We start from the raw sequence: 26,344 nt of genomic DNA on the forward strand, positions 1-26,344 counted from the left end.
GCCGCGACGCCGTATAAGTTGCCATCATTCCCCGTACAGCGCTCCCTCGCTGTGTGTCTCTCTCTCTCGCTTACGAGGCGCCCCGCGAGTGCGAGAGCGAGAGACTGACGACGACCCCGTGACGACGGCGGCGTTTAGCTGCCGCCGGCATCGCCTTGCCGCGAATCGATCAAACTCGTGGAACAAATAAGGCCATCACGGCGACTGGCGGTCGCCGCCGTCGCCGTCGTCGCGCCAGATTCCCGACGAGACAAGATGGACCGCGGTCTGAGTTCGCGCCAATTCTCCGCCCTGTCGGCTGGCGGCTTGGCGGCTTGGCGGAGCGGCGGTTCGGCGGGACGTGAGGCGTTATTAAGCCGACGGCCTCGGCAGGCTTGTCGGCAGGCCTCGGCAGGGCGGCCTTCGAGGAAGTGGAGGCCGAGTCTCAGCAGCTCGCTCAGCAGCTCGCTCAGCGGCCAGGTCTTCAATTAAAACTTTGTCCCGTGTTGATAAGCCGGGTCACGCCCCGCCGGCCGGGGCTTCATGCAGCGGCGCAGTGCCGCGCTGACCCCCACTCACTCAGGCCCGCGTCGAGGCCCGCGCCGAGGCCCGCGTCGAGGCCCGGCCGGCACGGGGCTCCCTTGTTGCGCTGCAGCAACACCCGCCCGACAACAAGAACTGCGACAACATGGCGAACTGTCGCACGGCCGGGACTCGACGGGTGGCAGGCGCGGTCGCAGCGCCGCGTCGTAGCTCGTCGAGCTGGCCGTGTCCACGGTGCAGCATGCTGCCTGTCGGGCGCCGCCCTCACCGCCACCACCGCCCCCGCCACGCACGTCTCCGGTCGCGTCCCTGCTAAACTCCATGTACATCCTCTCCGGCCCGGCGGCCTGGCGGGGCAAGGCCGGCCCAGCACGCGCCGCGAATACCGAGTGGCGCGGTGGGCTGGCCACCCCCACACCCCACACCCTCACACCGCCAACTCCGCCAGGGCGGTCTGGCCGGGGCGGTCTCTACCTCTCTTTCTCTTTCGCACCCAAGCGGCGTCCCCTTTCGGGTGCGAGAGGGACAGACCGCCGCGGTGCCCCGCTCGGAATCGGCCTGCCGGCCTGCCGGGCGGCCCAAGCAATCTCATAACTCCACTCACGTCATGCGGACGCGTGGATGAAGCTGCCGCGCCTGCTCCGCCTGCTGCGGCGCGCAGGAAGGACGCGACGTGGCGAGGCGAGGCGGACCAAAGCGTGGGCCGGAGGGGCACCCTTCCTGTCTAGGCCTCTCCGCCTGTCTGTCTGTCTGTCTGTCTGTCTGTCTGTCTGTCTGTCTTTCTTTCTTTCTTTCTTTCTTTCTTTCTTTCTTTCTTTCTTTCTTTCTTTCTTTCTTTCTTTCTTTCTGTCTGTCTGTCTGTCTGTCTGTCTGTCTGTCTGTCTGTCTGTCCGTCTGTCCGTCTGTCTGTCTGTCTGTCTGTCTGTCTGTCTGTCTGTCTGTCTGTCTGTCTGTCTGTCTGCCTGTCTTTCTTTCTGTCTGTCTGTCTGTCTGTCTGTCTGTCTGTCTGTCTGTCTGTCTGTCCGTCCGTCCGTCTGTCTGTCTGTCTGTCTGTCTGTCTGTCTGTCTGTCTGTCTGTCTGTCTGTCCGTCCGTCCGTCTGTCTGTCTGTCTGTCTGTCTGTCTGTCTTTCTGTCTGACTGTCCGTCTGTCGGTCTGTCTGTCTGACTGACTGTGTTGCAAGTAAAAATGTTATACTGAATAAAAAATACACGAATCTCTAAGACAAAAACCTGCTTGTTTGCCTGCCCAGCGCCGACTATGCTCACTGCGGAGGCCTCGCTTCGCTCACGTCACGACCGCCTCCCCCAATCCACTATCCACTCCACATCAGCCACGTCCAACGCGCGGCGCGCAACTCGCCCGAATCGGAGCTGATCGGAACGTGTGCACAGAGGTGTGTGAGTGCCGCGCTGGCTGCGCCGCTCTGTGGCGGGGCTGGATTTCTCATCACTCTCGTATGGAACAATGGGGCACGCGGGGCACGCCGAGTGGACTGGGCCATCCGATGACCTACACTAGAACACCCCACCGCCAAAGGCAAGGCCCGGAAAACAGGCCAGCGAGTTCGCGGCGTGGTGCTATACTAGGTTGACGACGGTCCCATTTTGTCGCAACGAGTTTCTATTTGTTCTTCATTGTTTTATAAATCAAGAAAGACCTTCTCCGCGGCCTGTTTGATCCCTGCGAGGCCCCTCGTAGAAACCAAAAGGGCCTCGTAGAAACAAAACAGCCCTCGTAGAAAGTCTTTCCTGGATTTTTACGAGGCCCTCACAGTCTATTTTCTTCAGTACCGTTTTTTGGACCTGTTTGATCCTGCTGTTCGGCGGCCGTTCGCGGCTGAGCCAGTATGTTCGCTTGAGCGCGGCTGGCACGCCCCGCCCCGCCCCGCCGCCGCCTCCGTCACATAACTTCTCGCCTCATAAACCACGCACCCCTCCCCGGCGTGTACGGTCCGGGGCTTTGCCTGCTTAGTCGCCTCGCCTGGCTGGCTGGCCCGCCTGGACTTATCGAAAGGCGGCGTTCGCCGTGCTGTGCGCTCCAGAGGGCCTAAGCCCCGGCACCGCGGCCCCGGCCGAGCCCCGCACAGTGGGCCAGAAGACCAGCGGAGGCGGCCAAAACTCTAAACGCGTTTTGAGCTCCAGAGTCGCTAAATGGGACTCGAACCGAACGTGTGACCCCACCAATGGATTGCTCTCCGAACAAGGAATCCATTGGTGGGGTCACACGCTCGGTTCGAGTCCTGTTTAGCGACTCTGGAGCTCAAAACACGTCTAGAGTTTTGGCCGCCTCTGGCCCACTGTGCCCCGGCCGAGCCCCGCCTAAGACGGGGCCTCGCGCGCCTCGGCCTCGCGCCTGCTGGCTTGCGCCGCACTTGCTGCCGTGCTGCCCCCGGAAGTGACGGGGGTCGCCACAGTCGCTCTGTCTCTCTCGCACCCCAACGCGGCGCCCCGCGAGAGCGAGAGAGACAGAGCGAGGAGAACCGCTTTCGGAACAGCAACACGGGAACACAGCACCATCTCCGCAGCCGTGCTCATTAGTCCCCAGATAGACAAACCCGCTGCAAGACGGCGGCGGCTTTTGCGCGGCGGCGCGGCGCTCGGGGCTCTGCCTCGTCGGCTCCGCCTTGTCGCCCGCTCCGTGTTTCCCCGAATGCAAATGCGACACTTTCGTGCAAGACAATGCCAATTTCGAAATAAAATTTGTGAAACGAAGGCAAATTTGCTGACTTTCACTGGCGTTTTCGATCTGTCCCGGCACGGCAGTGTGGCGGTTTAGCACCCGCCTCGCGGTTGTTCACCCAAAATGTGGCGGTTTGGCACCCGCCTCGCGGTCGTTCACCCAAAATGTGGCGGTTTGGCACCCGCCTCGCGGTTGTTCACCCAAAATGTGGCGGTTTGGCACCCGCCTCGCGGTTGTTCACCCAAAATGTGGCGGTTTGGCACCCGCCTCGCGGTCGTTCACCCAAAATGTGGCGGTTTGGCACCCGCCTCGCGGTCGTTCACCCAAAATGTGGCGGTTTGGCACCCGCCTCGCGGTCGTTCACCCAAAATGTGGCGGTTTGGCACCCGCCTCGCGGTCGACGTGCCGCTGGCGTAACGCGAACCAGCAAGGCGGCAAGGTGATCCCCATCCCCGCTAGCCTCGCTAAGGGCCGCGGCAATCAATGCGCTCACGCGAGGCTCGCGCCCGCCGCGCCCAGCAGCAGACCGACTCCAGACAGTGTCGCTCCGTCCCGCCCGCACTCGCGGGGCGTCGCGGAGGGGTGCGAGAGGGACAGAGCGACGAGACACTGGAATCGCTCGGCAGGCCGGTCTGGTCCTTGCCGCCGACACGTCCTCCGCGGCCATGCTAATGCACTGCAGGGCCGGCGGCTGGGGCGCCGCTCTGTCTCTCTCGCATTCGAGGGCCGTCGCGCCGTTCCGCAGGGGCGCGAGAGAGACAGAGAGGGACCCATTGTCGGCTGGCGCGCCTCTAATGAGCCCTGGTCCGCTGCCTCCACCGCGCCTCGCCCCGCCGCGCCTCGCCGCGCCCGGCGCCACCCCGCCCCGCCGCGTCGTCACGGACGCAGCCAAACAGCCGAGTGGAAAATTGGCGCGAGTTGAGGGCAATCTCCCCGGACAGTGCTCTCGTCCTCGCCAGGCCGCGCCGCCGCGCCGCCGCACCGCCGCGCTCCCCGGGAAGGCCACGGACACGCCGTGGGCACGCCGCCTGAAAATTGGGTTAGGCAGAGGCGGAGAAGAAAACGTGGTGAACGACACCACTTTCTCTAACCCCTCCCCCCACCCCTAGAGCAGCAGTCCACAACTCTCTGGCCAGAAACTTCATCCGCCATTAATTACTTTCAGGTCGTTAATTAGCTAATCTATTAATTAAGATCAGATTAATCTGCACGCCACGTCGGCTGCGGTATAACGGCGGCGTCGGCGCGCCTCGGCGATATTTTCGCGTCCATTCACTCCGGGGCGGGGCGGCCGGGCCGTGGGGCTTCCTCACACGGGGGGACTCGCGGGAATCAATCAACGCCGCGGCGTGGCGTGGCGTGGCGTGGCGAGGAGTAGCGTGCCCTCCACCAGAAAGGGGCGCGAACCCGGCCCCCTCCCCTCCCCAAAGTGAAAGTGCAAACCAAAGTCCGAGCTTCGCCCCGTCGCCCTGGCGGGGCTCCTCGCCCTTCCCCCGCCTTGGCGCTAATGGCGGCAGTAGATTATTTATCATGAAAACTACAGTAAACAAACTGGAAAGGAGCGCGCCACTCTTTTACTGTCGCAAGACCGGGGCGGCGGAGGCAGTCCGACTCCGCCTTACGCATGACAGCTCCAATTAGCGCGCACCTCCTCGTGGACGCCGCGGAGAGGGGGGGGGGGAGGAGGCTCTTACTTCTTTCATTGCACACCCACTTCAACGGCCTGGCCGTGCCGCCGGGACGTCGCCGCGAACGTTAACCCCCTGTCGTTGTTTGTCGAAGCACTCCGCCGCCCTCCGCCTCGCCGTCGGCCTCGCCGCCACGCCGGCCCGGGGCAATGTGTCTGGAAATGTCGCCGCGGTGCTGCGCGGTGCGGTCCCCCGGCCGGGCCCCCCTGCGGGCCGGCGGGGCCGGCGGGGCTGGCGAGACGCACGCCCTTTAAAGCGTCGCGGCGAGGCGAGTGATGAAGTGATGGCTGGGAGGCGAGGGCACGGCGCCTCCGTTGCACTGTCTCTCTGGAGACGCGCCACGAGTGCGAGGGAGACAGAGCGACGCGGCGACGGCGATGTGCGGAATCCGGAATCAGACGGCTCCTGGGAGGTAGAGACCTAGAGGCTGACGGAGAAGCGCGGGCGCCGTCGCGCGCTGGCGGCCATTTTGTCTGGCCCGGCCCAGAGGGGAGCGGGGAGGGGACAGGGAGCGGAGCGGAGAGCGGTGCGGTAAGGTGGGGCGAGGCGGAGCGCAGTAGACAACCGGAACAGTTTTTCGGCCACAGCTCGAAAACCGTTCAAGTTAGAGTGGTACAGTAAGCGAGCCGATTGTAGATTGTACAGAGACCTACAATCGGCTCGCTTACTATACCCCTCTATCTAGAACGGTTTGGAAGCTGTGACCGAAAAACCTTCTCTAGCCGTTAAGTGCGTGCGCCGCCATTTTGTCTGGAATATGAAACAGCTCTCCGGCCGCGCGCGAGGAGTATGAGAAACTGTTGGTGCGCTTATCGGCGCCCGCGCTTCTCCGTCAGTCTCTAGGTCTCTACTGGGAGGGAGCGCCCGCCGTCGCCGGGATAGGCCGCCCGGCCGACGCGCGTGTGCTGCGGGCGGGCATCGCCATGCCGTCGGGCGGCCTGGCCGGCCTTCCCTCAAGGCGCTGCCGCGCTGCGTTCGGTTCGCGGCCCATTACATCGCGACGCCCCGCCGGCCCGCCCCACCCAGTGGTGCGCGTCGCCGCCCATCAAAACAAATGCAGCCCCGTTTCTCGGTGTCCGTTTCCGCCGGCCGCCCACTCTTTTTTTCTGCTCTGCCGAGCAGAGCGTGTCCGGCAGGCCCGTCGTCCGACGAGGCGGCCGCGCCGGGCCCTTGGCCGGGCCCCCGCGTGACCCGATACACGTGGCGTGGCCCGGCGCGTTCTGGCGTGGGCGCCGCCGTCGCAGATCAAAGTCCCAGACGGGCACGCTAGGCTGCACGCCACCTCATGCCGTACGTGCCCCGGCTGCGCATCCCGTCAAGGCCAACAAGGTCACGTCCACCTTCGCCAGCTGCGCGCGCCCGGGAGGCGGAGACCGACGGCGCGACGGCGCGGTCGCGCGCCTGGCTGAGTGACACGCCCTGGCAGCTGCGCGGGAGTGCGACTGCGAGACTGTCTGTCGCACATGTTCGACACGCCAAACGCGCGCAGTGTGCCGCATCGGCGGGGGTGTCTCCAGGGCGTTCTACCACGACTAAGACTGGCGCGGCCTCCGTGCCCCGACAGCCAGCCTCGGCGGCGAAAGCCCACGCTGGTCTGCCCAACGGCCTTCAATAGACGACTTGAGCTAGGCGAAAGAAGAGGAAGAAAATACCTTCCCGAACATGGCGGACGGCCGCCGTCGGCTGCTAGGACCAATGAGGGGCCGGCCGCCATGTTCGGGAAGGTGTTTTCTTCCTCTTCTTTCCCCTAGCTCAAGTCGTCTATAGGATTTCTTTTCGAATCAAAAAGTCGGGTGTAATTTTGGGGGTGCTGAACGTCGACGGTGTGGTGGCGGGTCGGACCGTCGCGTCGGGGCAAAGGGTGTTGGGCCCCATTGTAGTGCGGCGACGTGGCCGCGGTCCGGGGCAGCTGGACGTGGAGGTCCGGGGCCAGTGGGAGTGTGGCTGCAGACTGAGAGTCGTTTTCGTCGCTCTGTCTCCCTCACACCTATACGGGGTGCCCCATGAGAGCGAGAGAGACAGAGCGACGAAAGCGACTCGCGGAATCAGTCCGCTGGAGTGGACCGGCTTTTGTTCCCGTTGAAGGGAACGGAACGGAGCTGCTCTCGTGAGGCCGGACTCTTCAGGCGGACTCTTCAGCGGGCCGGCAGCGAGTTCGCCGGCAGGAAGACTGGCGGAGAGGAACGGGTCGCCTTTCCGCTGCATGAGAAGAACGAACCGGAAAGACCGAAAGGTGCGGCCGGCGGAGGACGAGGGAGGAAGCGGCTGGCTGGACTGTTTCGGAATCGACAGCATTTGCCTTGACGTCATCAAATCACGCTTGCGAACGCAGCGGGCCGTGTAAACTAGATTGGTCTTATCAATTACAGCGTATCATACGGAGCGCTGAGAATTCACCAAGCCTAAGTTGGTTTCCGTCGTTTCCAGAGTGAGATCAAGACAAGAACCGTCTTTTGGGTGTGGGCAGCCTTGAGCGCCGTCCAGTGCAGTGGCCAGGGTGGCCAACCGATGGCGTGGATGATGAATGACGGGCTGCATCATTCGCCTAATGAAGGGCGATAGCTTGGCGATAGCCCTGCCGGGTCGGACCGAGAGCACTAACCTAACCTACACTCTGGAACTCTGGGCACTCTAGGCGTGCCGTGTCGGGACGGCCGGGACTGTGGGCACCCTAGGCGTGCCATGTCGGGACGGCCGGGACGGCATGGCAGCGGCAACGCGGACGTCGCTCCTCCACACGATCCTGGGGGATGGGGGACGCCACACGTACTCTGGAGCCAAATTAGACTTCTTCCCCCGCCGCGCCGTAATCATGTTCCTGCTCGCTCTGCAGTGGACGGGCCGGGGGCAGCCAGGAGTGGCTGGCGATGTCGTGCCATGAATGCACCATTTGGAGACGTGTACCTAGGGGTACATTCATCGCGCGTTGGCTGTACCCTGTTCCGATCGGATTTTCGGGGGGTACAACCATCGCGCAATAGTTGTACCCCGGCACATTCATCGTGGTGGTACATCCATCGTCGCACCGCGGCAACGCGACAACGCGTACGGAATACCCGCGCCGAAAGGCGACGCAAACCACCCCCTCCCCCTTTCTGCCATGTAAGCAGGTGCGAGCGTGTTTATGGCCCCGCCGTCCTCGGGAGCGGCGAGTGGGTGCCACGGGTACCGCCAAGGGTACCGTCCCGTACCGAAGGGGCCCCAGCAGCCGAAGCGCGAAGCCCCACATAAAGTTCCTGCACCAATAATAACAGACGACGTGCCTTCCTCGCTGCGCGCGCCTGGCCGCGCCTGGCCCCGCCCCACGCCACAAACAAGTCCCCGAAGGAGGTGTGCTGCTTCGCGCCTTCGCGGGTCCCGTCCGCACCGCCCTCGCTGGTCCGGCGGCACGCACTCGGAAGCGAGGGGGTAACCACTCGCGTAATACCCTGTACACCAAAACCGTGTATTACGCGTAATACACGTGATCGTAATACCATTTTTGGGTCAAATGTGCCAAATTTTGGCATTTTAAGGCCGTAATACACGTGTAATACACCGTAATACAGCGTAATACCGAGTAGTCTGTACGCGATTTCTTGAAGTGTTTACCCCCTCGCTCGGAAGGCCAGCACGGCCTGCACGGCCTGCAGGAAGTAGGCTACCGCTCGTCTTTTGTGCGCGCCGTCACAAAGCGACAGCCAACAAACTTTCTTCCTGGAATTACATTCTGACGACAAGCAACTTCTTGTCGAAACACTATCTCGCCCGGCCCGGCGCAGCGCCCCAGACCGGGCCGCCCTCGGCCCACCACGTCTAAAATCAATTACATGTGGCTAAGTTTGTTCCAGCCCTTCCAGCCTCTGTGCCGCGGCGGCCGCGGCCACGCCAGCGTCTGCGGGGCCAGGCAAGCAACTTGGGCGCCGGGCTGCTCGGCTTACCCGCTCATCAAAGTGCGGGGCTGCAGCTCGCTGCCTTCGCCTCCTCCCAGTGTCAAGGGCAAGGCGCCAGGCGGGCAGACGGGCCGGGCCAAGGGCCGGGCGCCGACGAGCAGTGCGTTTGAAAGGCGGGTCACAACCGCCCTAGCCTGGAGGACCGCTCCTCCCCCGACCCCTTTCTTCTCCAGTTGGAGGACCGACCCTCACTTTGAGCTGCCCGGGACATCAATGCTGTCAGCGTCTCGTCAAGGCGGACACAATTTAATCGCATTTTCCCCCAAAAGGCCGCTTACCCCATCCGACAAAATTGAAAGACCTCAGACTAATCTCTGACGCTATCGATGTTTGAACAGGCGAGGTGAGGTGACACGTTTAGGCACCACCGTTCTACCCAAGGCTTCACCTACAAACCACGTGGGGCTTGTTTACTGCGTCCACGACCGTACCTGCCGAACGCGCTGCTGAGCCGCAGTGGCCGCACTCCGTCTGGTGCACTGCAGGTGCACTCCGTGCGGCGCACCCCGTGCAGGAGGCCTGGTGGGCCTGGGGCCCGGCGGGGTGCGAGGTGCGCGGTGTGAGGTGCGCGGTGCGCTGGCCGTGCGGAAGGTCGTGTCGCTGCACTGTCGCGGTGCGCGCGCCTGGCCCGCCCTTCAGAGGCGAGGTGGTCCGGGAGCCGGCCGGCTGCCCACTGCTGCGGCACGCCGAGGACGTCGCGGACGCCGTGGAGCAGGCATGCAGCGTGGCGGCGCTCGCTGGGTGGGGATGGCGCGACGCCGCGCTACTCCCCGTCAGCAGTGTCACTCACCCGGCGGCGATACCCCTCGCCAGCCTGCGCCAGCCTCGCCCGGAGGCCGCGCCGACTCGCCGACTCGCCGCAGGAACAGGAAACGCTCTCTTCTCTTTCCGCTCCACCATGACATGTCCCATGTCATTTCCGGGCCGGGCCGGGCAGGGGGTCGGGGTGGCGGGTACCTCCACCGAAGCAGCGTTATTGGTTCTGCCTGGTTCCGCCCCTGCCACCCCCGCCCCCTCCCGGCGCCTTGAGTCGCCTTCGCCCTCGCATCCACATCGCAAGCAGTTCGCTGGGCTGGGCTCATCTTGCTTGTCCGGCCGGTCCGGGCCGGGCCCGCCCCCCGCCCCACCCCCAATGTGCTGCGCTGGCCACTCCCTGCCACGTTGCCTCCCGACACGGCCTGGGACGGCCCCAGGGCCCAGACGCCTTGTCAGGCTGAGCCGCAGCCACCCATGCCATGCCAGCCATGCCCATGGGGGCGGTAAAGCGTTTGTCGAAGGCCAGCCGGCCGGCCCAGCGCCGACACGAGCGAAGAGTCAGAGTCCTGCCTGGTCAAGAGGGCTGCCGCGGGGTGGAGGGAAGACGAGGCGGGACTTGGCCACCGTGGACACCCTGGGACACCCACCCCCCGACCACCACCGACCCGGCGGCTAGCTCGGCTCGCTCTCGCTGCGTCAGGGCGGCGCAGTGCAGGGCTTTATGACGGCTATCGGAAGAGCTGCCCGCCAGAGACCTCAGTCGGGCTCACTGCTCCAGCGAAAAGCAGCCCGACGCCACGGAGTGACCAGCCCGAGCCCGGCCCGGCCCGAGAGGACCAGCCCGACCCGGCCCGGCCCGAGCTCGGTGCCCAGAGCCCGACGCAGCCCGGAGCAGCCCGCTCGGGCTGCTCAGCCCGACGCGCCTAGGAGGCCGGTTCGCTGTTCGATTCCAGCCAGAGGCATTCGTTTTTCACGGCCTAGGAAACGTTTTTTTGGTTGTTACTTTCGCAAATCTGCATATTTAGTATCTGATCTTATTCATTGCGATGACAAAAAACGGAAATGACCAACTTTAACCGACGCTCTCGGGCCCTAAGTGGCATCGAACCGGCGACCTAGCGCTGCCGGTCAGCCGACGCTCGCTCCCGGCGCCAGCTCGGCCTGCGCGGCAGCGCCTGCCTGCCAGCTCGGCCTGTGCAACTTCCGGACCAGCCCGAAGCAGTGAGCCCGAATGAGGTCTCTGCTGCCCGCCCCGCTTCGCCCCGCAGCCAGGAAACGACTGCAGTACATCTTCGAGGACGGTTCGCCATAACCCTATCGCCTTGCCCAGTTGAGAGAGTGAGCAGTGAGTGAGGGGCTCCGAGTAACGGCCGCGCCAGGAGGGGGTAACTGTGCAGCCCTGCCCAGCCAGTGCAGCGGCAGCGGCATTCCAACAGCGAGCGATTGCCCACTGGCTGCCCGTCTCAGCCCGGAAGGGCCGGAAGGATGTTACAGCAGGCGAATCAAGGGTCACGGGTCCACGCCACCGCTTAAAGTGCATCACGGAGGCTGCTGAACTCTATCATCTCCCTCGCCTCCCATTACCTCCCCCCCCCCTCCGCCAAAAAAAAAGAGAAAAAGATTGGGTGGAATAATAAAAACAATGATATGTTGCAAGACCACATTTACTGACAAAACAATTACATTACAAAACAATGAGTCATTTGGATGTCTCCATATACATACATGTATACATTATATATACATTATACAATAGAATGTAGAGACCATTACAATTAATACATGCACCAAAGGAAGTCCTCAGAGAAAGTTTAAGAAAGATATATACAAACTGGGCATTCCAACGTAAAACTTGGGACAAACAATGACAATAATATTCATAATAATAATAATAATAGTTATATAATTATAATAATCATCTTATAAATCTACGGGAAATGATCTCACAGGACACAAGTGATGCTGCACAGCAGCAGCAGTTATGAAAGTCTCATGCAATAGTGACAACAGCCAAACTTTGGCGAATATTCGGCACATTTTGTAACTTGTCATTGTCTTCTCTCTCTCCCTCACCATCTTAAAAACATAAATTTAAAGCACAGTTTAATGCATGCTACAAGTATCACACATGTTTAAGTAAAAGCTTCAGTAGAAACAAAGTAGGCATTCATAATCCATTCAAATCAAATAATACATTCAGAGCTGACCAATACAGTCATGACCAGGAATTGAAAAGTAAACAGGTTGTCAATTATGTAGGCCAATAGATCCGTTGATTCAGTTACCAAAAGGGCCTACTGGCATAGATAATAGTGGCAATGACTGTGTTGCGGCTCTGAAGAGAGGTATATCACTTTGGACTGACAATGATGTTCTTATATCATAAGGCTAACTATACAATCACGTAGCAAATCAATTAAGTGTACTGAGGACATATCACAATCAACTTCCATTCAGAGATCCCAAGAGAACAGATGTTAAGCATGCACTTACAGATTAACCCTCATGTGGGAAATAAAACAATTAAAAAACAAAATGAAAATTATCAATGAAATAGTAGATATTGTTAATCCTGGACTTCATTTTCTTGAACTGGCTGGACCTGTTTCTGGACCATGCAGGATCGAGCAACCGACTCAAAGAGCCTGTAACAAAAAATTACAACAATAATAAAAGTGTTCCATTATTTACTCACGCAGCAGAATTCAGAGCTGGAAATAGTAAACAAACTTACTTCTCAATTTCAGGAGCACAATGAACGAATTCATGCAACCAAAACTTGTACGTAGGATTCTTGATCAGTTCAATGAATGTAATAAGAAGGCCCCACGGATGTGGCCGATTCACTATCAGACGCTCCAGGAGAACCCTGAAACAAAAATTGGGAGTGTGTTTTCAGAGGAAAAGAACACTTGAATGACATATTTATTTACAACAGAGGTAAGACTGTCATACCGAGTAATTTGTTCCTGAATGGCCTCAGAATTAGCTTCAGCAAATAGGTACAACAAAGTGCAACTGAAGTAGTGAGTGTGGCTGTTGGGATAGCGAAGCTGGTTGGCAATAGCATTCAGGAAAAGGTAACGACCTAGAGAGAAAAAAAGAATGAATTATTCATAACTTAGCTAAAACAACTTAGGTAATTGCTTTTGAAGAAGTTAAGAATACAACACACACCTTCGGTATCAAGATCCACAGCAAGATTTTGGAAGATATCCATATGAGCTGAATGAGCAATGGTTGTCATGTTGGGGGTATGACTCTTGCTGCGAATGTAATTGATAGCCTGAGTGCCTACATACAGAACCAATGCATTCATCAGAGGAATGTTGTAGGCCATTCCAGGCTCGTTTGAAATTTGAACATTTCCTCGAAGCTCAGAGAGGAAAGTCACAGGCGCTCGAGCTTTCAGATATGAGTCCAGATCCTGTACACAAAGATAAAAATTAGACAAAATTGTGAGATAGAAAAGAGATGGAACATTATCAGATGACAATTTAACAAACCTTTTTGAAATTTGGGGGTTGGATCATAGATGAGAAGTTAGTTAGGACTCTGGGAGCATGTGCTATTTCCGGCAGCATGTCCACTTTCAAATTAGGTGTAAATGGATCTGGCAGGCGCATGTTTCTAGGAAAAGCTGATAAGATCAAATTGCGCATCTGTAAACCACAATAAATTATTGTAAGACAATGCTCTATCCTAGAAAACCGACCATAAACTCATTCACAGGCAGGGTTGTTATTGTTACTTTTCAATTACAGTATAAGCTCTATTTGGTGTTGCTCGATTTGGCGTTGCCTTATACGTTATCCCGCTTATAGCGTGCCAAATGCGTTACTTCAATGCAGAAAACGCCATTAATCGGCCGCCGTATGTATCGTTATAAATTTTATGCATCTATCACAAACACTATATAGAGCTTCTAGTGTATTTTGCACACATTTATTTCAACAATTTAGCAAAAATATTTTTTCTAATATTACTTTAATGTCTTTGTTGGAACATACTCACAAGAGTTCAAATAGTAACAGAAAATTTTCCATTTGATGAAATTCATTATGGTGTTGGTCACAGGAGGACAAAAGGTCAAAGTGACCAGAAAAAAAAAGTCTCATCCTCCTGTGACCAACTATTGTGCCCCAGATCCTTCTATGACACAACACCATCGCAAATTTCATCAAAACAGAAAATTTTCCTTAAGGTTTTGAACCCTTGCAAGTCTTTTACAACAAAGAAATTAAAATAATACCATAAAAAAATATTTTTGGGAAACTTTTTGAATAAATGAACGCAATGTCAGTGAAAAATAACATTAACAACCCTGTAAACAGGATCAACACCTTACCTGTATGCAATTAGGAGGAATGACATCACAGAATCCATAATGATAATCACATAAAAATTCAGGGAAATCATGCAACAAAACAAGAAGGAGCCTCAAAGTGCCCTTGTACAACAGGGTGACTGGTTTAGCCAGTTCAGCATTTCTCAAGAATGGCGCCAAAAATTTGAAGAGGTCCATCAGCAGTTGGGAGTACATGCCCCATCCTTTCTGCTGAGGAGTGAGAGCTAACATTCTTCCCAAGAACACACGGTGGGAGACAATTTCCAACCACGCATAGGAGAATCCAGGAGCCTTAGAAGGACTCAGGATATGAAGTGTGTGGCAGAATGCTGTCAAAACTTGGAAGTTAATAGTCTCCAGTATAGGTTCTGGGGCATTAAGTTCCAAGAACAGCATAATGAACATTCGTTGATAGGGAAGCTGCTGGAATTCAAGAGTATGGGCATCTTGGTCGTGCAGAAGCACACCTGCCACAATACCAAGAACTTTGTTCAAAAGATTTATCTTAGTTCCCGAATTGGCTGTATCACCAGAATGTTTCACCAGCAATGCTATCAGCTTCACATATGCATCCAGTGTCTGGTAGCATTTTGTTCGTACAACAGTAGGAGAATTGGACTGCTCTGTTAGTGCCTGGCAGCACATGTCTACACAAAGCCTTGTGCTTATGCGGAAGAATCTGGTTATGACATCATCGGTCTTTAGGAAACCATGCATGTTCAGATGCTGCACAAAAGTACCAAAGGCTTTTGTAGGCTCTCTGATGCCAGACGGTGAATGGATCAAGGTTACCCATTCACGTAACAGGAAATCAGTCTTCTCGACATAGCCAAGATCATCAAAGTCACGTGATGTTACTTGAAGAATTCCAGAATGGATGTGAGCAGTGGGTCCCCCCGGAGCCCTATCCACAATCAAGTTGGGGTCGTGATTGGCGCGAAGCAGTTCAATGAGAGCATTAAGGCCCTCTGGAGGGGAGCGAGAGTGCTGGGCGATCCTAGCCAACATCTCAATAGTGTTCCCAAGGTCAGTTTCGGTCACGTTGGTGTTGAGACGCTCATCGATGAGGTACATTTGGACAAGGTGCATGGCGAAGGCAACCACTGGGAAGTTGAGTCCATTGTCCATTGCTGTTGCGAGGTGAAGGTCGTACTGCTGCATGTTGACGAGACCCGACCGCACCAAGCAGTCGATGGCGTCGGGGTTGTAGCGCAGCTCGCCCCGACACTCGATCAGGCACCGGGTCACCTGCTTGTTGGTCCACTGGACTCCGTACATGCGCTGGTCTTGAAGGCCCTTCAGAATGCGCAAGTGAGTGTCCCTGAATCTGGTCATGGTTTCAGGGTCATTGAGCATCTGAGATATTTGGCTCATTCCTTCCAATAAACTTTCGACGGTCTTCTGTAGGAGAGTCATAGCTGCAAGTGCATCCCTGGGAGACCGGCGAGCAATCATCAAGGTCTCAAGCAAGTTGTGCAAGTTGGCCAACTGGGCTGGTCCTGAGGCAGTGCTCATCATGTTCTGCATGTTGTGCTCCAGCTCAGACACAAGCTTGTCGTATATGGCGCTGCTCTCATCACTGTATGTTACTGAGGTCACAGAAGTCACTGGGGTGGGGGCAGCGTTCTGGAAAGGAACTGCTGTGGCCAAGGCATTGGGGAAAGGCTTCGGCACAAACAGGGCAGCCTCCCTTTCCGTCATAGGCACAAAGCCAGGAATATTACGGGCAAACTCCTCATAGACGCTCATTTGCTGCTGGGTTATTCCACCAACTTTAAGGCGGATCTGTTCAGGCATACTTTGAGCCTGATACGTGAGAGCAACAGGGTCACAGTAGCGCCGGCCCTCAGTGCGAGCATGCTTCCTGCGTTCATATTCTGCCATAAGATGCTTGTCAATTTCCGGAATGGCCTTTTCAATGGCTGTCTTTTGAATGAAAGCACAGGCCACTTCCATATTATCTTGAGCTGTGATGGTGGCAGCTTGTTCACACAAATCCTTCTGCTGCTGAGTGGCACCCATCATTTGGGCACTGAAAGCGCTCTTGAGGTTTGAGCCGATGGATAGCAGCAATTGGTCGCGGCATGTGATCATGGCCATACCTGCAGTCAGGTTCCGCACCATGTGGTGGGCGGCAATGCGCATGCGGGATTCCTCTGGATCCAATGCGAAATCCTTCTTCACGATCTGCTCAGAAGTTGTCAAGGCAATCTTCACTGATCGCTCCACCACCGGTACAATCCATTCTTGCACAGCTCGTTCCACAGCTGGCCTCACGAGCTGCTTCAGTTGAGGATTGGCTTGGAACAGGGCTAGATTGTTGTTGACAGTGATGTGCCTGCCAATGTGCGTAATGCCAGAAACATTGATTTCGGAGTAGGAGAATCGCGGTTCTGGAGGGCCAGCAGGCAAGCCTGGGGGTGGCGAGGTGCAGGACTGCGGCACCGGGGCCGAGACCATCATCGAGCCCACGCCGCCGAGGCCTGCGCCCGCAGCGGCAGCGGCGGCAGCGGCCACGGCTGCAGCGGCGTGGTTGGCGGCGGCGTGCGAAGCAGCGGCGGCAGAAGCAGCGGCCGCAGAGGAAGCGTTGGACATCGGAGTCAAAGACGCCGGGGCTGCGGAAACAGTGCGGGACCCACCCGCATCCTCATTAGTCACAGCGTGAGGGCCAGGGCCTGAAACCAAAGGTTTCTTAGTTCACTCAGTCCTTACACATGCATACAGACAAAACCCGGACCTCTCTTACCGGGAGTCTGAGGAGTCGAAGGTACTGACGCAGCACCAGGGTGATCCTTCTTTTTGGGTTGAGAAAGCTGGTACTCCATGGTCTCAATGTTGGCAGGATCCTTCAGGTAGTGGCTGGGCTTCAGGTCTGTTACATCAATGCTTAGGTTTTTACACAGAACTTCAATTTCGAATTTGAGATTAAGTTTCAGCTCTGGCTCTTGGTGAAGTTCTGCAAGTACATTCATGATAGCCATAGTCCATGGGCACGGTGGTTTAAATGCCTAATAAAACGAAGGTAAATGAGGGGGATTATTAAAAGATGCACGTTATAAAAACACATGATACTCATATACGAAAAGAATATCTACCTTGCTTTTGGCACAAGCCTCAAGAACTTTGGCTACAAAGGGCACAACATAAAGAAGTTCTTGCTGGCCTTTGTTGTAGGCTTCAGCCAAGAGAGATTTGATGTCAATGTCATTGTGTAATATTGGTTTACTTCGGCCCAAAGTAAGCATGCCCAACCAATGGCCCAAGTTTTTCAATAAAGAACGATCAGAGAAATTCGCAATTCCTTTGTCACTTCGGAGAAGGACACGAATATTCCGGAATGTTTCCCTCAAGACCAACAAGTAAACCTAAACACAAATTGTAAAAAGATAGTATTAAATGTAAGAAAACAACAAAAAATTTTAAAAAAAAATTATTGAAACCATATGTTAATGGTACAGTCAAGATACCTGATTAATTTTCAGTGTGTCAAGGAAATTGGAATACAAGGCATGGAAATTCAGTTCAATGCTAGCTCGCTTCATCACAAGATACTGTGCAATCCATGGCCAATATTCTTCAGTCACCAGGTCCCGGATCTCATCACACTTAGTTTGAAGGTTTAACTGACTCAGGTTGTTGAACACAAAAGCAACTTTGTCTTGAAGAGCTTCTGGAGGGGCTGTAATTTTGTCCTCCTTCTCCGTTGCTACCAACAAAGTGTCAATATTTGTGGCATTTGCAATAGATGGACGACTGGGCATGGTACCAGTCGACGAAGTTGCCTTTGTTGTGGAAGGAATGGCCGAAATAACGGTCGAGGCGGGCGTTTGGCTGGGTGTTACAAGGGCAGCCAATGATGCTGGCAGCACATGGCCAGTTGGTTGATGAGGTGGTTCCATAGCATTCTTGCCAAACTCGACATACTATACAGACACACACACAAAAAAAAAGAAGTCAGGTTAATGTCTTAGAAACAAAATAAAATAATTTAAAATATACCAAGTTTTGCTGAAAGAGATGCAATTACCTCAATAAGATGGGGTGGAAAGTCCCTGAAGTGTTGTATTGCTGACACATGCTCACAATACCTCTGATAATCCTTTAATTTCCCACGGAATCTATCGAGGGCAGCAATTCCAAAGTAGTACATTTTGCTACCATGGGGCTTCCGCAAAGCTTCTAGAACTGAGCGAAGTGCCAATCCCATTGCCAGGTAATTCCTAAAAATGAGAAGTTACATAAGTTAATCAGACAGGATTTTGATGACTAGATACAGTGCAAACTAACTGTGGCGGTTTAGAGTAGTGATACATACGGGCAAAGCTCTCTATCAACAATACCACCAAAAAGTTGAGCAGTAATATGTAGTTCCTTGTCAGGATACTGAGGGAAGAATCTATACTCCTCAAACAAGTTACGGATCATGCAATAATACACTTCCTGTACACAAAAAAGAAGACAGAAACATTAGACTCACTTTGAAATTTAAATTGACAATTTTGTCACAACAGAAAAACACACACCTTTTCACGCTTGCTAGAGGAGTCTTTAAACTTCTTAAGCATTTCAAGAACTTCATCAATAGACAGAGTAGGGTGAGGCGGATGATTATAAATCCTTTGAAAGTAGCTGTTAGCCTCATCTTCAATTTCCTTCGGAACATTGGGTGACATCTCAGGGAACATCTGTGAAATTTCCCCTAGCCGCGTTTTATCCACTGGCTGGGGACCCAAATGTGGAATGCCCATGCCTCCGACCAGCGACGTTCCAGCCCCTCCTTGGACCTGAGAGCCAACCGGGCCCCCAACATGCTGCAGCTGGTTGTTTAGTAGCATGGGGAAAGGACTCTGAGAAGGCCCGGGTCCAGTGGGTCCAGATGGGGCTAACAACCTTGAAGGGGAGCCAGGAGTGGACACAAGAGGTCCTAGGCTTCCTGGCAGATTAAATGCTGAACTGGTGGGAGGGCCGCCCATCCCACCAGGACCCATACTACTCAGATTCAAACCCACAAGGGTGGAGCTCAGAGATGCCATTGGGTCCGTAGAAGTCGGAAACACCTAAAAAATGTAAATCAATATCATCAAAGTCTTTTTGAGTACTTTGAAACAGGTTGAATGCTGATTTAACAAATAATAATTACTTGTCCACCGAGGAGGGAGTGTTCCAGGCCGGTTCGATGGGTTTGTGAATGAGACCGTAGAACACCAGGTCCAGGTGGAGGTTGCCTTGGTTTGTTTAGAAGTATACTACAGTTAGCAACCATGGTCATGATAATTTCAGTTAGTTCTTGAGATAGACCCCTGTACAAAGAAAATAACATGACATTCCAGATGAAATTGAGGTTGGTTTAGAGAAACAAAATAGACAAAAGGTTGGAAGCTTACACTGAGCAGCCTTGAAGACAATTCAACATGACAGCTAAAGTCTCATGAGGAAGCTGAGCAGATTTAGGCATGTTGTCATCCTTGATAACTCCACCCATAATTTGAGGGCATCTTCTTTGAAGAAATTTGATGCAAGCTGATACAAAGGGCTCGCCATGGTCATGAATTTTGTCAGCCAACCATTTTTCTAACTTAAGATACTCCCGTCTTGAGGCCAAGCATGCCAAATCAATAACAAACAAAAATGATTGGGCGTTTAACAAAACGGTGAGAGCTTTAAGATCCTGAGCTACATCCAATATGCGAGACAGTCTAGTCTGATCTGTATCACGCAAGTACCACTCTGCCATGGCATGCATGATGATAGGTTTGATGGAGATAATCTGACTGTGCCATGCATTATGCAGGATGATGGCAGCATTGGGGTGGTTTCCCAAGAATATAGGAACCAGAGTGTTGAAAAGCTCTTGCCGAAGCATGGTCACAGGGGGGCTGATATTCAGTAAAACTAGAACAAGGACATCAGGGCACAGCTGAATGGGAACTTTGAATAGCTCTTGAACTTGAGCATAAAGTCCACAGTCAGCTAAGTGCAATAGTGTTTCCACCAAATCCACACAATGCCTGAAAGATAAAAATAATATTAATAATAATAATAATAATAATGAACCAAGAATGGTATAATGATAAATAGCCTTGAAAATATAAAGAACCACAAAAACACATACCATGTTGCTACATCTTTGTTGTCATTTTCAGGAGGTGCCTTCAACACATCGACTGGCGCAGAATGGAAAGGATAGTCTGCTATGCAAAATATGTCAGAGTTCTTCAAAATTTGCTGAAGCAAAGAAAACTGACCATCAGTGTTCTTCCAAAGTCTTCGGTAAAGAAGTTCAGCAGGAAGCTCCTGATGAAAGCCTTGACTTTGCCAACCCATCTGCAAAGCTGAGGACAGGACATTGAGGCCAATGCGATCTTTGATGATGAATTCAGGATGATCCAGAGAGGTCACAACTTCCTTCCAAGGAAGGCCGGGAGCGAGTTCTTTCAAAGTTTGGATCAACACTTCAACGTTCCATGTGGAGGGATGTGAGGGATCATTAACCCCTCCACCTTTATCTTTCACAGACGAGTCTCCCACTCCTCCTCCTCCCCAGAAATTTGACGAGTTCTTCAGACTTTGAAGTGACACCTAAAGAGGAGTTGACAACAGAATAAATACTACATGTATGACAAAGTAAATTGCAACACAACAAACAAAAATCGATTCAATTACCTGATCATCCAAACCATTGTGCGTTCTTGCCATCATGGAAAGGATGCGCGCCACAGCAGCTGCTGACAAGTCTCGCCCACCAAGGGAAGCCAATGCACTGCGGCATGTTTCTACAGAGGAGGTGAAGTTGTATCCCATCTCCATGATCATCTCCGCAAGTTGCTATTCAAAGATGACAAATTAGTGGAAAGTTCCAAGTTTTCTTTCAAATTAAAACAGTGACACTGTATAAATATGCAAAACTGAACTTACATTAGTGTTAGCCATGACTGAGCTGTCTTGGTTCAACTTGTCCATAGGCAAATCAGGTTTGTTGGGATAGATCAATGGAGCCAGTACAACAGGTACCAACTCTCTTGGGAAGTCACGGCGGAGGTTTTTGAGGAATGATTCTTTAGTTTCGGAAGTAACACCTGAACAATACATTTAAGGCCTTAAAAAACTGGAATCATTTAATAATAATTATGATAATAAAAATAAATTTCAAATTTTGACAATGTCTTACCAAATTGGTTGGCAGAATCACAAAACACACTGCTGAGAATCAAATGCAAAACTTCAGGAGTAGAATCATGCAAGCCTCCTTCCTGGTGACCTCTGCTTGAGTCTGCAACAAATTAATCCAAATTCAGCAAGTTTAAGATTTGAACAAGACTAATAAGGTAAAGAAAACAAAGCAACGTACCAATGTCAATGTAAGATCTTATGAGTTCTGGAAGTTTCTGTTTCACAAACTGGGTAGCAAAATTCTCAGTATCTGTGTTAGATGAATGAGTTAGAGCTAACCCAAACACAACTTCTTGCACTGGGTTGAGCTTCAAAACTTTACTCAGCTGTGTGAAAAGCTGAGGTGTTGGTTTTAGAGTCTAGAAAAAGAGTTAGCAGGGTAAGGAAAGGTTGAATAAAAGTTAAAGCAAGTAAAAATTAGAAGAACCACCATTGAAGGAGGCCAAATAAGAGTAAATTGAACAAAACATTGAGTAGTATCAGAACAAACCTTTTGATGATGAAGTGGGTTGTCGATGGCGTAACAAATATTGGAGACAAGCGACGGTTTGGTGAGCAGAGAACTGCACTCCTGGCCGAGCAGCTCCAATAGGAGACTGTTATTGCTTTTGCTGCCGTCTACGCTCAAATCAACATGAGACAGCAGGCAGCGCAGCAGATGTCGGTCCGCCTCCACGCCATACAGACCCACCAACTGAACCAGAATTTATGAGGAAAAGAATGAGTGAAGGTCTAGTTTAAGGGATAAAAACAGGTTAACACTAACGAAGTATTCTGTAAAAATGATAGGCAACACAAATAGAAAATTACATTAATAATAGAAATAGAATGCAAAAACCACTGACAAGAAAATGAAAGCATTTTTCGGTTTTAACGCCGTCCTTAGATATATGGTTATGAAACCAAACAAGCCAGCACTCAGCAAATTTTGGGGATGAGGAGGTTAAGTTTGAAGAATAGTAAAAATCGACACGGGTAAGCTAAAAATGATGGATACCGATCACAATTTATAGAGAAAAGCAGAAAAAGCCTAACCGAAGAGAAAACGCTTTTCTCATAAAACCGAAACAAAATAAAAAAAGTATATGAATGAAACTGCGCGTCTAGGCTAGGCATCATACAATAGGTATCAACGTACCTGTGATAATTCTTGTGAGCTTGATTTGAAATTCTTCTTGGTTAAATTTGCGACCAAATAGGTTATTTGTGACAAGGCAAAAGACAAGGAGTCCAGGTTCATAGTTCCATGAATACGACCTCGAAAGCTTCAAACGCGTTTGAAGCTTTCTTTGGTATCCACGAAACGCTTCCCCGGCAGGCAAAAGCGAAAAAGGTATAGGCTTTACATCTACATGAAGAACCGCCTATGTACAACATCGGGATATATCTTCAAAAACGGTCTCAAATCAACATTATGACGGGAGAATTACAAATGAGAAACATGTAAACGAACAAAACGCTTCGGCTCGGCAGATGGCGGACTCCAATATTTTTTGTTCGACTCTACTCTTCTTCTCTCTCTGCCGACGGTTCCGGAAACGACCCGAAGTGACCGGCGACGGTGTGTTGTTTTTTGGGTTTTGAATTGATGTTTCCCGGTGTTCAGAATCCTCCGTTCTCGAAAGTAATCCACGATGGAGTTGCAAAACAAAACGGCCTTGTTGGTGTCTAAGAAATGCTGGTAAATCAAATTAGTCGCCCTCCGATCCAACAAGATTTGTCCGTTGACCGAAGATAGGATTACAATGATCCTTGGCAACTGCTCATAAATGGATTTTTAGACACTCGTCTCATCCTCTAAATATTTGTTAATTGTGCGATCTCCCAGAGTTTTAAAACCACACATTCCGGGGTCCAACTAAAGGGGAAAGGAGGGAATGGCAAAGGCAAAGGATAGGTGCAAGTGTGGTGGGTTGAGACCATGTACGGGGTATTCTGAAAAAAAAAGAAAGAAATACTTGTTTTCCTTAGCACACGATTCATTTCATTTAATTTTCAGCTGTTTTCCCTCAAAGAAGGTATATTCTTAGTTGGTATAATACAAGTTCAGAAAGATGAATGACATACAAACAAAGGAATAGTTGAACACATAACGAATAATGCCCAACACAATATTTGTTCACTGGGCAGGCAGCATTCAATGCATCAAATTAGATAAAGAAAAGGAACAATTGAAAATGCATCCTAAGTATAAAATAAGGTACCAACAAGCTAAAGATAAATGATAATCCAAATATAAAATCATAACAATTCTTGATCATGCTTCGGAACAATTCCACATCAGTTACAAAATGCATTATTATAGGGTTGTAAAATATTTTTTTAAAAAAACCTCTCTAGAAAAAAAAAGGAAAAGAAAAACAATGATAACAAACCCTTGTGTGTAAAATTTACCAGAGCATAAATAACTACAAATTTACAGCATGAACATTAAAAAAATTAATAGAAAAATCAGCAAAATGCAAAAGTAGGAATCTGATGAGTGACATCTAGAGCTATGCTTCTAGTTCATGCTGTACGTAAAATTAAGTGAACTCCTGAATCTGTATCGACAATATCACTGAGCTCTCCAACAGCGAGAGCAAAAGCTGCATCTTCAAATGGCTTTTGCATGGAACCTCTTGCAAAGGGACCCAAGTCACCACCTCGTTTGGCAGAACTACAATCTGAGTATTTAGATGCCAAATCCGCCAAGGAAGCATCACCTGAGTTGATTTTTTGTAGATACCCTGCAAAAGACAAACATACTCAATTTAATCACAACAATGGGTTAGTTGGGCAATTGTTTCTGATTTAGTTGCCATGGTTATTGAGGTCATCCCTTTAGCTGTCAAGCACATTTAGTTGAAAGATACTAAGATATTACTTAGTTCCTTAACTGAGTTTTAGCAGGTGAGAAAAACATTTTACAGTGAGTAATACTTGTATCAGAAATAATTACTTCAAAACATTGATAAATGGTTTTCTGTATTTTTGCAGTTGCAAATCTGGTCCAATTCTGATCTTGCACAAATAAGTGGATAAAATGAACTGCAAAGACATCCCGGTAAACAAATTTGAGAGGCAATACAATAAACTTGTAGCCGAACTTCACAGCTACCAAAAAAAGGTATCTGAAAGCAAGAAGCTTGTAGCTGAAATACGCAACGAAATTCACAATACTGAAGGAAGTGTCGAAGAGCAGGAAGAGAGAAAAGTTCAACTCGAGGAGAGAGCTATGGCAAGCTGGAAGTCTCTCAAAGAAGTGAGATACAACATGCAGCGTATATCACGAGAAATGGACATGCTCAAAAATAAGATGCTCATGAAAATAGAAAGCCAAAGAAGGAACCATGAAGGGTACTTTTAGTTTCTGTCATAAAGAGTTTAAAGCTTTAAAAGAAAACATTTTTTTGACCAACTAGATGCAGTTGCATCCACATATTAAATCTTTGTATGAATCTAAATTAATAGTGAACAGGAGAGGGTCACATTTAGAAGATGACTGCTACAAAGGAAGAGGATTGGTAATGAAAAAAAAACATTAGAACTTATTTTGAATTCTTGTGTGCCCACAAAGTCTCACCTTTAAGAATATCAATGGCTTCATCCTTTGAACGAGTGATATTATCCTCTCTCCATGAAGATGGTCGCCGTGATCCTTTGTGCTTCACAAGCAAATGGCTGCATTGAACTTTTGAGGGACCAGACCCCGCCTGTTCGGCAGGTTCAGTGGGAGTTTCCCACTGGCTTTCTTTAGTGTAGAGATTCAAGTAATAGGAGTGGCCTGAAAAATAAATTGAACAGTTAGTATGTCAAGTAGCCAACAAGAAATCTCTGAAAGGTATGTTCCAATATTATTTCTTGTCAGATAAATTTTATGTTGCGGCAGCAGTCAAAGTTGGTCGGAGTCAATCTAAAGATTGTTGCGGTGACTTTATTTTGCAGCTCCACAGCAAATCAAATCTAAAATTCATGAACTGACCCAATGATGTACTATATTTCGAGAACAACAAATTGGCTGAAGAAGCAAATGTGAATCTAAACTAACCTCCAACCCTCATGACAAGAGAAACAATCCGTCGGTACAAAGAGGTATACCACCATAGTGATGAAGCGAGACAAACCTGTCGAGCGGCTAGTGCGCTTTTCCCATCCTTCAGGAAGAATTTCGTCCGACATGACAATGTGTGGCTTTCGTACGGTGTACAAATAAATTAATTTCTAGGGTGTCTGTAACCACTCTCGTTTTTGAAGAAAAGACAGTTGAGGGTCGACTTCTTTCTTCTACTGTGTATGAAAAATTTATTATAGAAAAACGTTGTCTAGTACTCTGGGCCAGTTCTGAGTCTAGGACTCTATAAAATAAAAGGTATATTTGGTCTGCAGCTGGTAAATCTAGTAAAAATTGTGGACAGGATCTTTTGCCTGACAGCTTACTTTAAGATTTTGATTTTGGTTGTGTTCTGTCTTGAGAAAGTGCGGGAACTTCAAAAGATTTCATGGCTTCTTTTATCTGAATGTATATTTTAAGTTGAATTTCAAATACAAAAAAAGTTTACAAAATTGCGATATCTATTTAAATATTACTTCTTGTTTGCGACTGATGACAACTGAGCTCTAATGCGACCCAAGCCGTCAAGAAGGGTAGATAAAGTGGCTGGCTGCATTTCTAAGTCAATCTTGAATGTTTCCATTGTTTGTATCCCATTGGAGCTGTTTGATAATGCTTCCTTATTTTCTAGCTGTAAACAAACAAAATGCAAGGAAATTTAACAAATTGAACCTTCCAACAAGTTTGAAGCACAATTTAACGACCCACTACCACAGAAATTTTTAAATACCAAGGTTTTTCATTAAGCTGTTCATTTTATTCAATTATTTCTAAGCCATTCTTTTAAAACTAAAGAAACTTTAATCCTACCCTACCTCAAATGTAAGAAGGCAGGCTGCACTGCTATCATTGTCAGGTTCTTGAATGCGGCAACTGAAGTCAACCAGTCTTGGAGGCCCAACATGCCCAGATGATTGTGACATCCTCGTAATTAAAATACCAGACTTTGAAGTTAACTTTTTGATCGTGCTTGTGCGGTCGTTGTCAGTTTCTGACAAGTGTCCGAAGAAGTTACTTTGTTGTTGAATCAGTTTGGAGGTTTGTTTATTCTAGTTTCCACCACCTGCTATGAGAAATTGTGTTGCGTAGATGGCGTCTACTACCGTTTCCGGGATTTAAACTCACGGTTCAGTGGGGTCCAATGTGAGGGATAC

General features: G+C 51.0%; 5 protein-coding genes across 7 annotated transcripts in view; 1 reads left to right on the plus strand and 4 right to left on the minus strand.

The window, feature by feature from the left end:
• The window catches only part of LOC117653234, a 41,601-nt gene extending 32,203 nt beyond the window's left edge, over positions 1-9,398 (minus strand). Inside the window, exon 1 of the mRNA XM_034398763.1 lies at positions 9,255-9,398. The gene's annotated coding sequence lies outside the window, so the exon portion shown is untranslated. The remainder of the gene's footprint in view (positions 1-9,254) is intronic.
• A 1,827-nt stretch (positions 9,399-11,225) lies between these two features.
• On the minus strand, positions 11,226-22,337 carry LOC117653928 (CCR4-NOT transcription complex subunit 1). Of its 2 annotated transcripts, none has more exons than XM_034399966.1 (21): positions 22,236-22,337; positions 21,588-21,791; positions 21,276-21,456; positions 21,096-21,197; positions 20,843-21,003; positions 20,591-20,752; positions 20,040-20,506; positions 19,312-19,935; positions 19,068-19,227; positions 18,451-18,984; positions 18,243-18,367; positions 17,955-18,147; positions 17,395-17,850; positions 17,023-17,292; positions 16,674-16,935; positions 13,928-16,542; positions 13,086-13,241; positions 12,757-13,006; positions 12,535-12,667; positions 12,314-12,448; positions 11,226-12,224 (listed from the first exon to the last, which is right to left on the minus strand). In XM_034399966.1, exons 1-21 carry the CDS (start codon positions 22,335-22,337, stop codon positions 12,146-12,148), a joined length of 7,371 nt encoding a protein of 2,456 aa, XP_034255857.1. In that variant the 3' UTR covers positions 11,226-12,145. The 2 variants fall into 2 exon arrangements, with proteins under 2 accessions (XP_034255857.1, XP_034255856.1); XM_034399965.1 differs by having other exon boundaries at positions 13,928-16,602.
• A 715-nt stretch (positions 22,338-23,052) lies between these two features.
• On the minus strand, positions 23,053-25,345 carry LOC117653937 (putative peptidyl-prolyl cis-trans isomerase dodo). Its single transcript, XM_034399990.1, has 3 exons — positions 25,204-25,345; positions 24,663-24,863; positions 23,053-23,826 (listed from the first exon to the last, which is right to left on the minus strand). The coding sequence occupies exons 1-3, from the start codon at positions 25,256-25,258 to the stop codon at positions 23,606-23,608; spliced, it is 477 nt and encodes a 158-aa protein (XP_034255881.1). The 5' UTR covers positions 25,259-25,345; the 3' UTR covers positions 23,053-23,605.
• On the plus strand, positions 23,854-25,315 carry LOC117653938. 2 transcript variants are annotated; one of them, XR_004588268.1, is made up of 3 exons: positions 23,854-23,989; positions 24,077-24,920; positions 25,025-25,315. XR_004588268.1 is itself a non-coding variant. In XM_034399991.1 (2 exons), the coding sequence occupies exon 2, from the start codon at positions 24,123-24,125 to the stop codon at positions 24,444-24,446; it is 324 nt and encodes a 107-aa protein (XP_034255882.1). In that variant the 5' UTR covers positions 23,860-23,989; positions 24,077-24,122; the 3' UTR covers positions 24,447-24,972. The 2 variants fall into 2 exon arrangements, 1 of the variants encoding a protein (XP_034255882.1); XM_034399991.1 differs by lacking the exon at positions 25,025-25,315 and having other exon boundaries at positions 23,860-23,989; positions 24,077-24,972.
• Positions 25,346-25,583: 238 nt separating the features above from the next.
• Positions 25,584-26,287, minus strand: LOC117653939 (COMM domain-containing protein 9-like). The gene is made up of 2 exons (XM_034399992.1): positions 26,006-26,287; positions 25,584-25,821 (listed from the first exon to the last, which is right to left on the minus strand). Exons 1-2 carry the CDS (start codon positions 26,111-26,113, stop codon positions 25,663-25,665), a joined length of 267 nt encoding a protein of 88 aa, XP_034255883.1. The 5' UTR covers positions 26,114-26,287; the 3' UTR covers positions 25,584-25,662.
• Between the last annotated feature and the right edge of the window lie 57 nt (positions 26,288-26,344).

This window comes from Thrips palmi, unplaced genomic scaffold (assembly GCF_012932325.1).
Source record: "Thrips palmi isolate BJ-2018 unplaced genomic scaffold, TpBJ-2018v1 HiC_scaffold_8, whole genome shotgun sequence".
Classification (NCBI taxonomy): Eukaryota; Metazoa; Arthropoda; class Insecta; order Thysanoptera; family Thripidae; genus Thrips; species Thrips palmi.

Coding starts and splice junctions, on each gene's coding strand:
- LOC117653937 (XM_034399990.1), bottom strand. CDS start 25,258: ATGTCGGACGAAATTCTTCCTGAAGGATGGGAAAAGCGCACTAGCCGC. Junction 24,864..25,203: donor GCGCACTAGCCGCTCGACAG/GTTTGTCTCGCT, acceptor TTTATTTTTCAG/GCCACTCCTATTACTTGAAT. Junction 23,827..24,662: donor AGCCATTGATATTCTTAAAG/GTGAGACTTTGT, acceptor TGTCTTTTGCAG/GGTATCTACAAAAAATCAAC.
- LOC117653938 (XM_034399991.1), top strand. CDS start 24,123: ATGAACTGCAAAGACATCCCGGTAAACAAATTTGAGAGGCAATACAAT.
- LOC117653939 (XM_034399992.1), bottom strand. CDS start 26,113: ATGTCACAATCATCTGGGCATGTTGGGCCTCCAAGACTGGTTGACTTC. Junction 25,822..26,005: donor CCTGCCTTCTTACATTTGAG/GTAGGGTAGGAT, acceptor GTTTGTTTACAG/CTAGAAAATAAGGAAGCATT.
- LOC117653928 (XM_034399965.1), bottom strand. CDS start 22,337: ATGAACCTGGACTCCTTGTCTTTTGCCTTGTCACAAATAACCTATTTG. Junction 16,603..16,673: donor TTCGACTCCTCAGACTCCCG/GTAAGAGAGGTC, acceptor CTTTGGTTTCAG/GCCCTGGCCCTCACGCTGTG. Junction 13,242..13,927: donor TTCCTCCTAATTGCATACAG/GTAAGGTGTTGA, acceptor TGTGGTTTACAG/ATGCGCAATTTGATCTTATC.